The 13961-nt window shown below is 44.6% G+C and overlaps 3 protein-coding genes across 4 annotated transcripts; 2 read left to right on the forward strand and 1 right to left on the reverse strand.

The window, feature by feature from the left end:
* The first annotated feature begins 382 nt into the window (after nucleotides 1-382).
* Nucleotides 383-7418, forward strand: elmod1 (ELMO/CED-12 domain containing 1). Its single transcript, XM_012837917.3, has 11 exons — nucleotides 383-562; nucleotides 936-993; nucleotides 2012-2157; nucleotides 2459-2487; nucleotides 2667-2764; nucleotides 2957-3086; nucleotides 3516-3649; nucleotides 3784-3852; nucleotides 4767-4817; nucleotides 5560-5693; nucleotides 5892-7418. The coding sequence occupies exons 2-11, from the start codon at nucleotides 977-979 to the stop codon at nucleotides 6065-6067; spliced, it is 984 nt and encodes a 327-aa protein (XP_012693371.1). The 5' UTR covers nucleotides 383-562; nucleotides 936-976; the 3' UTR covers nucleotides 6068-7418.
* A 244-nt stretch (nucleotides 7419-7662) lies between these two features.
* Nucleotides 7663-11640, forward strand: kbtbd3 (kelch repeat and BTB (POZ) domain containing 3). Of its 2 annotated transcripts, XM_031573094.2 has the most exons (4): nucleotides 7663-7754; nucleotides 8125-8214; nucleotides 8571-8829; nucleotides 9089-11640. In XM_031573094.2, exons 3-4 carry the CDS (start codon nucleotides 8582-8584, stop codon nucleotides 10704-10706), a joined length of 1866 nt encoding a protein of 621 aa, XP_031428954.1. In that variant the 5' UTR covers nucleotides 7663-7754; nucleotides 8125-8214; nucleotides 8571-8581; the 3' UTR covers nucleotides 10707-11640. The 2 variants fall into 2 exon arrangements, with proteins under 2 accessions (XP_031428954.1, XP_012693336.2); XM_012837882.2 differs by lacking the exons at nucleotides 7663-7754; nucleotides 8125-8214 and having other exon boundaries at nucleotides 8482-8829.
* A 217-nt stretch (nucleotides 11641-11857) lies between these two features.
* LOC105909315 (sarcolipin) lies at nucleotides 11858-13010 on the reverse strand. Its single transcript, XM_031573095.1, has one exon. It carries the CDS (start codon nucleotides 12657-12659, stop codon nucleotides 12564-12566), a length of 96 nt encoding a protein of 31 aa, XP_031428955.1. The 5' UTR covers nucleotides 12660-13010; the 3' UTR covers nucleotides 11858-12563.
* Nucleotides 13011-13961: the final 951 nt, after the last annotated feature.

The following is a 13961-nucleotide window of genomic DNA, read 5'->3' on the forward strand; positions in this document are numbered from 1 at the left end:
GGGTAAAAACCACTTGCCACCACCCCTCTGGCATGACAAACAAAAGTCCCTCATCTGCAATAAGCTTGTGAGTTTCCTACATCTTCAGATAGACCTTTGTACAAACCCATGTCACAACTCACTGATTTGACATTGGTGTAAATGTCATATGTACAGACTCCTTTCAGTAACCTACTGTTTATCATTCAGGGACAGTATGAAGCACATTAATGTTGTGAGGATCTAATAGGGCACTTCAGTTGTCCACATAAAGTATACATTCTGGTTGTGCGCGATATCCGAACGAAAACACTGTACATTTTGGTGTTTATCCCGTGGCCATTCATGAGATAAAATTGCCCTTGGTGCTGTTGTTACTGTGCAAGAAAATCATCTGCTTGAGAAAGACTACCCCTGCTGGACAAAAGTGTGCAGTCGCTTCCTTGCATATGTGTCTACAGTGCGTTGTTAAGCTGGAGTACCATGGAGGGCTAGCGGGTACCTGCGCCTGAGCCAGTGCGACGGAGATGCCCATAGCCACCACGGAATCCATTTTCATTCGTCTTTGCACAACAAACACCAGGTAAACCATGATGCTGGGCTTAAAACGTTGCCCTTGGATTTACAAATGAGAAATCTCCTTGGTTAATGAGAGTGCATGTTTCAAACGTCTGCTTGTCTGTGCCTTTCACTACTATGATTAAGCTTGACTAATGTTTCTTTCATCAGAAGAGCCATGATGTACTTGACTTTTGGTAGTGGCACATCCAAGTATTAGTACTTGTGTTTTACTATGTAGGCCGGAGTCTGTTTTATCTCGATACGTGAATAGTGTTGCAGACGTAATTCAATGGTTCCGACATTCAAGGTGTTTAATGGCGGAATCTAATTATGTAAGAAATCATTGATATCTAATACCGTCGATGGGTGACTCTTCGGGTTTCTTGTCGTTTTAGATTTATTTCCCTCTTTGTGTGAAGAAAGAGAGGACAACACAATGAAGCATTTTCTAAGGTAAGCTTTTTTCCCCCAGAACAATTTGCTCATTACGGTTTGTTGTTGGTATTTTCCAATGATCCCATTGTTACTCATAAAAGGGCTGTCCAGCAAAAGCCTCTTCAGGGGTGACCCATTGATAAATGCAGCCAATCGTATCGACATATCTGGCTTATCAAACAAACAGTTCAGAGACGATGCGTATTTTAATAGCATTTGTGCGTATTTGTTCGTCGCGCTTGAAGCCTCCGCGTGAAAATAAATTATTAATGATCATTCTATCGGAATGAATGTGGTCTGCCCATGTCACATATTACAGCAGCCTGGAATTGTGATGGTACTGCATCAATACATTTTTCTTCATGGTACACTGAGACAAATAGACTGCAATAAAAACCAAGCCCCTAAAATAACGTGATCCACATAAATTAAGCGCATGCAGGCACACACATATGCACACACACACACACACACACACACACACACACACACACACACACACACACACACACACACACACACACACAGCCACACACACACACACACACACACACACACACACACACACACACAGAGAGAGAGAGAGAGAGAGAGAGGGCTTTTCTATTTATGTTTGCCCTGTCTCCCCTGCACTAGATTACAGTGGTGTGTCTCATTTGAATTCTCCTCTTCTGCCCTGATTTCTGAAGACGAATACACACTTCTCTTCCCAGTTCATCTTTGCTCTAAAAGCCAGCATGTAGAATGGCTTCAACTGAAACCCCATTTGAAACACTGATGTGTTTGCATTAACATTGTCACAGTCTTTGTCCTCTACTGCACCCACAGCCCTATGCAGCACTAATGTCCCAAGTCACCTGCTGCAACATGGGCTTATGTAATGCCCCACTTGTTCATTTTTCCATCCGCTGGCCTCAGGAGAAGCCTTCACGAAGATCCTTGAAAGATTTTTTCTTGCTTCACTCTGCCCTATCTCTGTGAGAATTTATTTAACAGTCTCTCTCACTCTTTCTCTGTCACTCCTTTTCTCTCTTAGAGCGCTGACACAGTTCTTCACTTTCCTGTACTGCAAATTTCTCTGGAGAACCCTTAAGTTTGTGACCAGGAAGCTCACGGGCCGATGCGAGCTGCAGCGCATTTGCCACAACCACAAGCCAGGGGCCAAGAGAACTTTTAAGATTGGTGAGCAGCACACACACTCCTGGGGGACAGGATGTGATCTAGATGCATTCATTTAAAATGTATCGTGGGTCTCTCCATTATCTCTGTTGCAGAATACTTCTAAACTTTCTCTCTGATAAATAGTTCAATGTCTTTTCAGCCCTGAAGATTCATATTTTATAACTAATGAGTCTCTGTAGAAATAAAACATAGAAACTTCCGCTTTTACAAAGAAAGCCAATGAAGAGTGTGATTTCTGCTTAATGTACCATAATGAGACCAGAAAACTTGAAGTTAACCACACTGTGTCCTTTCTACACAGAGCACTCTCTGAAGTCCTCCAAAAATGAGGTGGGTGGAGTTTAGCATAGCTGCCCTTTTCCTCCCTTGGTTATTTTCTGTATTCAATATTCACAGTGTGTGCGGTGACTGAGGATTGTGAATCGCCGTGAGTCGCCGCAGCGCTCGTGAGGACAGTGGAGGATCCCCGTGACTCCCCTGCCTCTGACTCTCGCTTCCTTCCCCCTCAGGTCTTGCAGTCTGCTGTGGCAGCGAGCCCAGATGCTGTGGAGAGGATCGTTGATGAGATCTTGGATCTGAAGAAGATCAGCCCAGATGTGAACCTACAGTAAGTCTGGGCTTTGGCAGTGACCCTCTGGTAAAATATAGACACCTCCAAATAACATCAAAATGCACTACTCACTCGAAAGTATCCACAGACTTAGTAACACTCTTTGGAGGCTTTTTGCCTAAGGCTGGCATTCATATACAAATGCAATTACATGGTAACTGTTGATTCAGTTGTCCCTCTTCCCCTCAGGCTGGGCATCTCTCTGCAGGCCAGCCTGTTCCAGATCGTGGGCTACAGGGGCCTGGTGGCTGAGGTGGAGAAACTCCGCAGAGAGCCGTACGACTGTGAGAACACCGACCACGAGGATATGCTCCTGAGGGTGAGGAGATGGGGAACAGGCTACAAACACAGATAAACAAATAACAATAAACAAAAATCGACTATGTGGATAAATGAATAAATACCTGTAGATAAACATATGAGGAAACACCTGCAGTACATATTAAAATGATTGTAAACAAAGAAAAGACCAGTCAAATGCAGAAGCAGGAGACTTGCAAACAAACTAACAGTACACTTAAATATTCCTTTCTGCAAAAGAGTTCTTCAAAGGCTTAAAAAAAAATGAACCTTCAAAGGATGTAGAATTGAATTTGTAAATGTTCTCCCATTGAGCTTTAGGATGCTTGGGGATTCCTGAGAGCATATAGGAGCGTGTGAGTTTTTCCGTTGTCCTTATATAGCGGACGGTAACCTTGTTGTTCACGACTGTGGCCACACTGATTGAAGTCCTCTTCCGTCAATGCAGCTTTGGAAGTCTCTGTCCCCCGAGGTTCCTTTGACCGGACGCATCTCAAAACAGTGGAGTGATATCGGCTTCCAAGGCAGCGACCCCAAGACCGACTTCAGAGGAATGGGACTTCTGGGACTGCATAACCTGCTGTAAGTTTGTATCATCTTTATTTATACTACTTGAGATTTCACTTTGTTTTGAACCCTTGATGTTATCACCTTCAGATATACTGTGAATTCAGAATGATATTTGTGACGTGTGTTCTGTATACTCTTTTGTTAAGGTATTTCGCAGAGCATGACAAGGCCACAGCACTGCAAGTGCTCCATGACTCTCAGCAACCCAAACACAGGTGGGGAAGTGAACACAGGCTCACACACTCACTCACACACACACACACACACACACACACACACACACACACACACACACACACACACACACACATAGACATGCACACACACACATACACACACACACGCGCGCGCACACACACGCACACACACCCACACACACGCACACACACGCACACACACACACACATACATACGCACACACACAAACACACACACACACACACACACACACACACACACGCACACATTTATATCCCTTGTATTGCCTTGAAATGTTTACAGAATGCTCAGTATATACCATCCATCCAAACTGCTCCAATGCTTCATTACATTCCTCAGAGTGAAATGTTCACACACTGTTTGCTTTGGTTGTGTTTGCAGCATGATGACAATTGATTTGTTCACTCTCTCTCTCTCTCTCGTGTCGCCTAAAGCTTTTGTTTACAGTGGCTATGAAGTCTGCTCGTGTCACTTCTTTTCTTCTTTGCTGCTTTGCCTGTCATTTAGCAGAGGCCATCACTTTGCCTGTGCGCGTCTTTTGTGGCATCTTCTTTTCACCCCCCTCTCTCACCCCTCACCTTTCATTTGCCCCATCACCATGACAACAGGACCTCTTCCACCGCAGAGTCCAGGTAATACATGTTCTGTCTGTCACTCACACCGCTCAGAATCATTTCATTTGATTCACGTGATTGTTTTCTTCTCAGTTTTGATTTATTTATTCATTTTTTGGGGGAAAAACTGCTGAATTCTCACATTATCATATTCAAGATTGTGTGACAACTGATGATGAGGTTTTTTTTATTTGGAAAAATGACTGATCGCGTCTGCTATTTGCTGTGCTGAACGTAGGAGAACGGAATTAAAATCTCTGATTATCTTGTTGTCTTTGTTCTGTTCACCGACTCAGCAAGATGAGCAAGGCGGATTGGGAGAAAAACAGTTTTGACAAAGCCATTGGGTAAGGAGCTGCTGATCTTCACTTGCACAGCTGCACTAAACGCAGGCAGGATGAGAGTGAGAGAGATAGATATAGAAGAGAGATGCAGAAAGCAGAAATAGGGTGCTGATCCATGCCTGTCAGGTTTTTCATCTTTCATTAAACTGGCACAAGTGCAGACACACACACACACATGGTCTCTCTCTCACACACACCCAACACCCCACCCCCATACACACACACACACACACACACACACACACACACACACACACACACATACTCAGCAGATAGCTCCCTAAAAGTAGCATGACTGATAAGAAGCTTGATGCTCACTGAAGCAAAATTCAGATTTTTTCATTTCGCTACAAGAACATGCCTTCAGTTCAAATTAAATGATAGAGATCTACACTGTTTACCTCTTTGCACAACCCCATCTGGATCGGAAAGTAAAATGAGGTTTTATTCAATTTAAATAAAAATAGCTCTTTGAAAAGTGAAATAAGTTTTCTTCCAATGAAGAGTCAGTGTGCCACAGTGTTCTGTAAAATAGGACTTACCCGTTTAAAGACTAATGATGAATATTAAAAGTAGATATTCATGAGGCTTTGCATTAAGGGTGTACATAATAATCTCTTCTATTCAGTAAAAAGGTTCAAGATAACATGGTTGGTATTGAGTTCTGAGTAGATTTGTTTGAATAAACGAATCATGTGACTATGAGCAAGAGCAAGTTGTCAGACTCATGGTGTTTGTCCCATAGGTTCTCGTTTGCCATTGTGGGCATCAACATCACGGAGCTGGTGTACTCCCTGCTGGTGAGCGGAGCACTGAAGACCCACGTTTACAACGTGGCACCAGAGATGCCCAGCCTGGTCCACTTCCAGCAGACCTTCTGTAAGTAGTCCTCTCACCATCAGCAGCATCTATTCTTTTGTTTGTTTATTTATTTATTCCTTTCATATTCTTCAGCTCCATGTATCTCCTACTTAAACCTCTCCCTTTTCGTCATTTAACCTCGACGTCCTCTATTTGTCTGTGTCACATGAACACATGACTCATGTGTCTGTGGGCTTCCTCTCTCCTCCTTTATAGGTTACCTGATGCAGGAGTTCCATAAGTTCTGGATCGACGAGAACCCATGCGACATCATGGAGTTCAACCGCATCCGCGAGAAGTTCCTGCGCGGGGTGACCAAGCAGCTGAAGAACCCCAACATGGCGCTGTGCCCTCACTCCCCTGCCTCTGACCTCCACCTCATAAACCTGTGATCCCACTGTACCCCCCTCCCCCTTCTCATCACTGCCAAATGCTTGTGCCAAAATCCCACCTCATCTCAGTGCATGCTGGTAATCACTATATCTGTCATTTCTAGTGGTGTTGGCCAACCATGGTGGTTTAGATTTCATTGTCAAATATCTTCTACAGACTAGATTGTTATGAACAAAACATGCCAGCTCAAATCGAAAGAGGAAGTGTGGTCAAATAGCTTCTTTTCTCTATGCTGCCTATAAATTCTCCAGCACATATCATGGAATGTCAAGTGTGTGGAGTAGGGTAGATTTGCAGCTCTGAATGTGTCCATTTTGGCTCACAAATAATTGTTCTTTATGGGTTCTTGAAAAACCCCAAGCCTTTGCATAGAACTTCTTACACAAGGAGTCTCGTGTCGTAAAGGATTCCCCAGCTGATAGCTGATAGCCAAAAAAGCCCCTATTTATAGTCAGTAGAACCTCCCTTAAGATTCCCGTATTGGACTTATTTTAACCATATAAAGTGGTCTGTGGTTGGCCCTGGAATGATGGATTTTAAACAATGGTCATTTATTTATTTTATTGACTATCTGTTGTGTCCACACATACTCTTATCAAGTTCACTAATTCAGACATTTTAATCGCAGTGTCTTGTTTAATGATTGTCTTGCTTTTATTGATTGTGAAAAAAATCTAATATATACTCACAATGTTGTTTTGCTTTGTTTCATCAATTCAAAGATTGTCTCATCAACAATGATTGTTTATTTTTGGTGCTTATATCTCATGCTAATGGTTTTCTAATGTGTCTTCTAAGTCTGTCAAAAAGGGGGATGTGTGCATACTAGGCTTACTTAATACGATAAATAACACAGAATCAGAATGATGCTTTGTCAAATTTTCATGATGACATCTTTGATGGTAAACTATAGAAATAGAGTTATTTATCTGATATATATCTGTTGTAATCGCTTCTCTTTGGAGAGTGTTGTAAAGCTTATTTTTAAGTGGCAGCCACTAAAATACTGCTTGATATTTAGCTTTTGTATGCTTATCTCTCTGCAAATGTCAGTTATTCCCTTGTTTTCTTTGAACCTCTAGGCTGGCTTTGTTTATTTGCCACACACACACACACACAGACACACACACACACACAGTGAATTTAATACCTATTTATTACTTTAGGGTCCTATATTTTTGCAATGTAGATTGCCCCATAGATTTATACTATTAGCTTGCTGTCTAAAAGATGCTTTGCTCAAAGTATTTCTGGTGCAATTCCTAAACCTGTCATTAGTCTGTTATGGAATTCATTTCACAATCATGTTATGTTATGCTTTTCATTTAAAATAAAGATGATATCTGTGAAGCATGGCCTATGTGTTTTGCAATTATAGATTGAATTATCTGTAATTAATAAACAGATTAGATTCGCCCAATATCTTATTTAGACCCATACACCAGTCGAACACTGTATTGGGAGCAATGTCCTTGATCGAATCATTTGGGCTGGTGCATTTTGTATGGTGGGAGTTTTGACCTATGTCGTATGTCTATGGTTTTGACCACCGTAGATCGGGAAACACTCTTGTCGACGCGTGATGTCACATCCTGGGCGCGCACTGTCCACACTGCTAATGCACATGCGCGTGGCTTTTCCGGTTCAGTCTTGAACGGAGCGACTGCTGTCCAGGGTGCTGAAACTGTGAGTACATTATTACAATGACGGCGGTTAAAATTCACAATCTCGGCTAACAGCAGTCTGTCCCAAAAATATTCGGTGGTTTGTAGCGTATCTTCAGCCGAAACTAATTTCTACTTTATTAACTATTTAATTAGTATTTTTTTTTTATCTTAACTGGCCTCCATGTAGTCGCACCAAATGCTAGATACCGAGACGACAAGGACCTACTGTTTGGTGCCAAATAAATTATTTATCAGTGGACTGACTTCTGAGCTCCGACTCACTTTTGTTGGCCACGGTCATAACATTGCACCAAATTGAAGAGCGTCGCTGTTGAATGAGCTAGGCATTCCAGAGTTTTGGGCATCACTAGCTCTGTCTGTCATTCCAGGTTTTCCTGCGTGAAAACGTGACTCCATAACCTTCTTTTGCCTGAGAATGCAGAGCGCGAACCACACAGTGATTGCTTGAGTCATTCCAGGTAATACTGAAACCAGAACCTAGATTCTCTTTAATTGTCTGTAACTTGTATTCGCTACTCACAAACCTACTTTGATAGTGTGACAAATAAATACCATAATGCCAGGGAATGCAGGAAACAAGATTGCTATTCAGATTTGATTAAGCAACTTTATGCATTTGTATGTTTGCATACATGTTATTCACCCAGTGTAAGTGTTAAAAATGTTGCTTTTAATTACTTCCGCATGCACAAAAGATGTTTGAGCAGAGGTGCACGCTGCATGCCTCGCCCCTCCCTGTTCATCTGCACACTCATTCCTGCAGTTAAACTCACTGACCCCTTGTTCCCCACCCTCCTCCATCCCTCCCTTCAAGACCCTGGAGCCATGGCCGGGCGTTGCAACGGCGCTGCAGCCTGGGGCGGCCCCCTGTCCTCTGTGGCCGGGCCACTCTGCAATGGGGTGTCAGACCAGCGCTCCATGGTAGTTGTGTCCGAGGCCCACGGCCAGCAGATCCTAGGCGTGCTGCGGGGCTTCAGGGAGAGGGGCCTGCTCTTCGACTTCAACATCCTGGTGCGGGACGAGAATTTCCCCTGCCACCGCTGCGTACTGGCTGCCTGCAGTGACTTCTTCAGGTCAGTCAGGAACTCGTGGGACTACTGCATGAGTGAGATACTTCTGTGACTTATACTATCGTCCATATTAACATTTGTATGGGGACTCAGTTAATTAAAATGGCTAATGGGACTCACAGACTCTTTGAATACATACATCTATCCATGGGTTATCCACAGATATGATTTGACCTCTGACCTGAAGCTTGATCATGTAATGTCATGTCGATATTATATATTTCTCTCTCTCTCTGTCCTCTGTGTTCTTTCTTTCTCACAGGGCCATGTTTGAGGTGAACATGAGGGAACGAGACGACGGTACAGTAACGATAAGCAACCTCTCATCCCAGGCGATCAAGGCCTTCCTGGACTTTGCCTACACAGGAGAGGCAGAGATCACGGAGGACAATGTGGACATGCTCTTCCAGCTTTCCTCCTTTCTCCAGGTCTCCATCCTCTCCAAGGCCTGCAGCGACTTCCTCGTCAAGATCCTCGACCTCTCCAACTGCTTGCAGCTGCTGGCCGTTGCCGAGGGCTACGGTTCCTCCCGCCTTCTGCGCTGTGCCACCGAGTTCATCACGCAGAGCTTCCACACGCTCAGCGGCACGCCCGACTTCCTGGACATGCCCTCCTCTGTGCTGCACACCTGCCTGGCGGCTGATGCCCTCAACGTGCCCGACGAGGAGAGCGTGCTACAGGCACTAATGCTGTGGACCAAGCACGACCTGGAGGGGCGGCAGAGGCTGCTGCCAGACCTGCTGGCCCACGTCAGGCTCCACCAGCTGCCCCCTGCTGTCCTAGAGCAGGTAGGGCGCTCGGAGGGCCTACTGTTGGGAGAGGGCAAGTGCGCCAGGCTGGTGGGAGAGGCGGTGGAGAAGCTGAGGGAGTTCAGCGGGTTCTTCCCAGACGCCAGGCTGGCCACCACTGAGAGTTACATCTACGTGCACAAGACAGAAGAGAATGGCGAGATCTGTCATGCGTTCTGCTACAACATCAACACGGACCGCTGGTGTGAGCTGCCGCAACAGGCGGCGCGCCTTGCCGACATGCCCGGCTCCAGTATGGCCAGCTTCGGTGAGAAGCTCTTTGTGACGGGTGGCTGCCACGGCAACTGCTGCCGCGCGGTGCGCCTGCACATCGCCGAGCCACACCACGAAGCCACGGAGGAGACGTGGTGCTACTGCCCCGTGTCGGAAAGCTTCAGTCCGGCGCCGCCCATGCAGAGGCCGCGCACCATGCATGTGTCGGTCACAGCGCTCGACCGCATCTACGTGATCGGCGGCAAGACCAGGGGCCCGCGCGGGGTCCGGAGCCTGCTGGACGTGGAGTACTACGACCCGCTGAAGCGGCGCTGGCGCTCTGTGAGCCCGCTGCCCCGGGGCATCTACTTCCCAGAGGCCAGTGCGTGCGGCAGCGTCATCTACACGCTGGGCTCCGAGGTGGAGATGGCCGACGTGTTCAACCCCTCGCTGGACTGCTTCTTCCGCTACGACGCCGCCAACGACCAGTGGAGCCAGCTGGTGGCAGAGTTTGGCCAGTTCTTCCACGCCACGCTGGTCAAAGCGGTCCCTGTGAATGAGACACTCTACCTGTGTGACCTATCCACCTACAAGGTGTACAGCTTCTGTCCCGAGACGTGCGTCTGGAAGGGCGAGGGGTCGTTTGAGTGCGCCGGCTTCAATGCGGGCGCCATTGGCGTCAGAGACAAGATCTACATCCTGGGCGGGGACTATTCCCCCGACGAGATCACAGACGAGGTGCAGGTGTACCACAGCGGTCGCTCCGAGTGGGAGGAGGTGGCACCAATGCCACGAGCACTCACCGAGTTCCACTGCCAGGTGGTCAGCTTCAACCGCTACAGGGACCCCTGGAGGACCGACCCAGTTGAGTCGCCATGAAGACCATCCATGGAGAACTACTGCAGGGAGGAAACGCTGCACTCACACCACCTCCTCTACCCCCATATGAGAGCACCACTGAGGAGAATTGCTACTTTAATGTGTCTTAATGTGTCTTTATGAATTTGATAATTTTTTGACTATTTAACAGTCAGGTTGTATTCTCAGCATTCAACATTTTTATGTTTTGTTCTCATATTTTATTATAGCATTGCAATTTTTTTTTACTGTTCCAAATACAGAATTTCATTTGTATTTAATATGTTACATTTTTTACAACAGTCATAGATGGAAGTGGGACATTTCCATGAGGTATGCTGTCATCTTCCATGCAGAGTATCAGGCCCCTCCCGTGGAGGCATGTACAGCAGCCGGCCTGGTCCTGTGCATTAGACCCAGAAGAGCCATATAAACCTACTGTTTTCAGACATTTTCAGTCCATGTAGGAGTGTTGAAGTGATTACATTCTCCTCTCCACAGTCATCCAGTCAGTCCTCGCTGTCCACTCATAGTATGTATGCTAGCAAAGAACATGTCTCACTCGATAGATAGATTCTACAAATGTTCACACCAACAGACTTATTTCTGTGTGTCATCTCTGAAAATGTATTCTTATTGTTCAATGCAAAGTGTGGTGTGCAAAAAAATATGCAGGCCGTAATGCGTGTGTGATGTTAAGCTGCCAGCTGATAGCTCGCTCGCTGCTACGCTTCTGTCTTTGTAGATATTGCACAACCCATGGCCGTCGTCTCCACAGTGCCTATGTGTCTGAATGCCTTTGGCTTATTAACCATCTCACCAAATACTAACGCGTCACACTTGGACATTAATCTGTAATGCTGCAACCATGAAGAGAATATAAAAGTCCATAGCATATGAATCCCAAATACTGTATGTCAGTCCTATGATCGATCACATTAAAGAGATAAGCCAACCTTTTTCTTCAATTTATATTCTTCAAAATGCAACCGCCTATTTATTTTCAAGATATTTTTTTGCACAAATGCAATAAAGCACAGAAATGATTCCAAGTGTCAGATTAAAGTCACAACCCCCTGGCTGTTTCTGATTCTTTATTAAATATTCATATCAGGGAGAAACATGTCCTTGTGTAACCATAGACCGTATTCTTGCTTTGCCTGCTGATATAACGCACCATGTGAGGGATGGGTCATAGATGGGAAGTCAAATTTGTCAGGGGTCTTAACATCTATTGTATTAAATATTGAACAATGAGAGTTTAAGCTATAGTTTTTAAATACATTAACTGTATACTTGCTGTGTTTTACACTGTCTATGTAGGGCATACTTTCCACCAACCTTATTTGAAAGACTTAATGCGATAATGTACAGTAATACAGTTACATTGTTATGTGTATAATTCAGTAAAATCAGAGACAGACACTAAGATCACAGTCATTTAATAGTAATTCAAATAGTTTGCCCCTAGACACTGATAGACTACAATCACTCCAGTCTCACCAGATGTGGTTGTTTGACAATATGAACAGACCATGACAGAATACAGCAGGAGCTGTAAGAATAGGCCATAAGAGAATACAGACAAGAAAGAGTAAGAGATCTACATAAATGTCTGAAATTAGACGATACAAAACAGCACATTACACTCTATACACTGGTTTGAGTCCTAGGACATCATATTTGAAAATGCTTACTCTAGGCGCTAGTGTTTAAGAGCAGTCTGAAGTCTCAGATATAAAACTGAACTTGTGCTTCAGAAAACATATATCGATTGAGAGCAATTTGTCTGAAGGATAAATCCAGGCCTCAGCCTTCGCCTTGGACATCTCCCTCTGTCTGCTCCATATCACAGTCTGGATCCCACCCCCTCATGGCTCAATCTTGGTACGACTTCACCAGCAGCCACATGAGCAGCACTGTGATTAACACTATCCCGAAGTTCAGGAAGAGCTCCTTTACGGAACGGTCCATTCTGCCTAGGAGAGGGGGAGGAGGCTCCGGAGTTGTCACGAGACGTTAGAGGTGAAGGCTGCAGAACTGGCGCAGGAGCCACACGCTTGCAGAGGAGTAAGTTATGCTTATCGACTCGACCTCTGACCTCAGTATCTAGTATAGACAGAGCACAGGGAAACACAGAATCACTAAAAGGCACCTCATAAAACTCTTTACTTTGGGACTGGCATTCCTTCCCTGGGCTCTACTGATCAGTGGTGGCAGAAATAGCAGTGGCAGCTGGTTAATGTGGGGCGCTGAGGTGCTGCCCCCTTCAAATTATCAAGAGAAGAAAATCTACTTAAACATGTTGCATAAATTGATAACATAATGTGAAATAGTTATGAAATAAAAAAAATGTACTCATACAATAGGCCTCAAAATTGCATTTGGTTAATTTCTGTTTGAATACATCACTAGCTACAGGTGTGTCCGGATGTGCCTGTCTAAATCTAAAGCTGGCACACCCAGCCAGGGGCGTCACGACAGGCCCAACAGGATGTTAAGAAATGCCTGAGGGTTAGTTAGGCTACAGCGCGGGTCAAATACAACCATGCTATTTTCACTGAAGGAGATTTGCATAAGTTTCTTAATGCATCCCAACAAGTAGACTTACATGTTTCCACAGATAGACTTACTGTAGAAGGTAGGATCAGTTTATCCCAAATATGAAGATGACAGTGACTTGCCTGCCAAAATATTTTCTTACATTATTCTGTATAAGGTGTCCACATACACACATTTTTAATTATTACCATTAATATACAATTATATATTTTTATTCTGTACTTTAAAAAAAAAGATTTGCTTGAACAGAGAAATATACGTACATATATGTATATTATTATTTCTTACACTATTGAAATTAATAAGAAAAATAGACTGATGGCCAGAGAGACTTTCTTTCACTTGTAATGAGTGTGGGATGGTGTTAGCGCTGCCTTTATGCTATTCAATTAGTGGTCAGTGACAGATAACAGCAAGCTGCTAGCTAGAGATTTAATTAAAAATTTAAATATGCAAACATGAGGGCAAAATTTATGTTCCAGTTGTGCTACTGTCAAGTGACTAAAACATTCTCTTTAGCAGGGACGTGCACAGGAATTTTGAAGGGCAAGTGCTCTGCCCTGGAAAAAAGGGGCCACACGTTAATTTTTGTCACCGCCACGCCCCCTCCCCCTGGACGCATCTTCTGCCTATATCACTTGAAACTCTGAAATGGTCAGGGTCGATCACTAACCGCCGCCGCCACGCCCCTCCCCGTGGACGCATATTCTGCCT

The sequence above is a fragment of the Clupea harengus genome, chromosome 9 (genome assembly GCF_900700415.2).
Source record: "Clupea harengus chromosome 9, Ch_v2.0.2, whole genome shotgun sequence".
In the NCBI taxonomy this organism is placed as follows: domain Eukaryota; kingdom Metazoa; phylum Chordata; class Actinopteri; order Clupeiformes; family Clupeidae; genus Clupea; species Clupea harengus.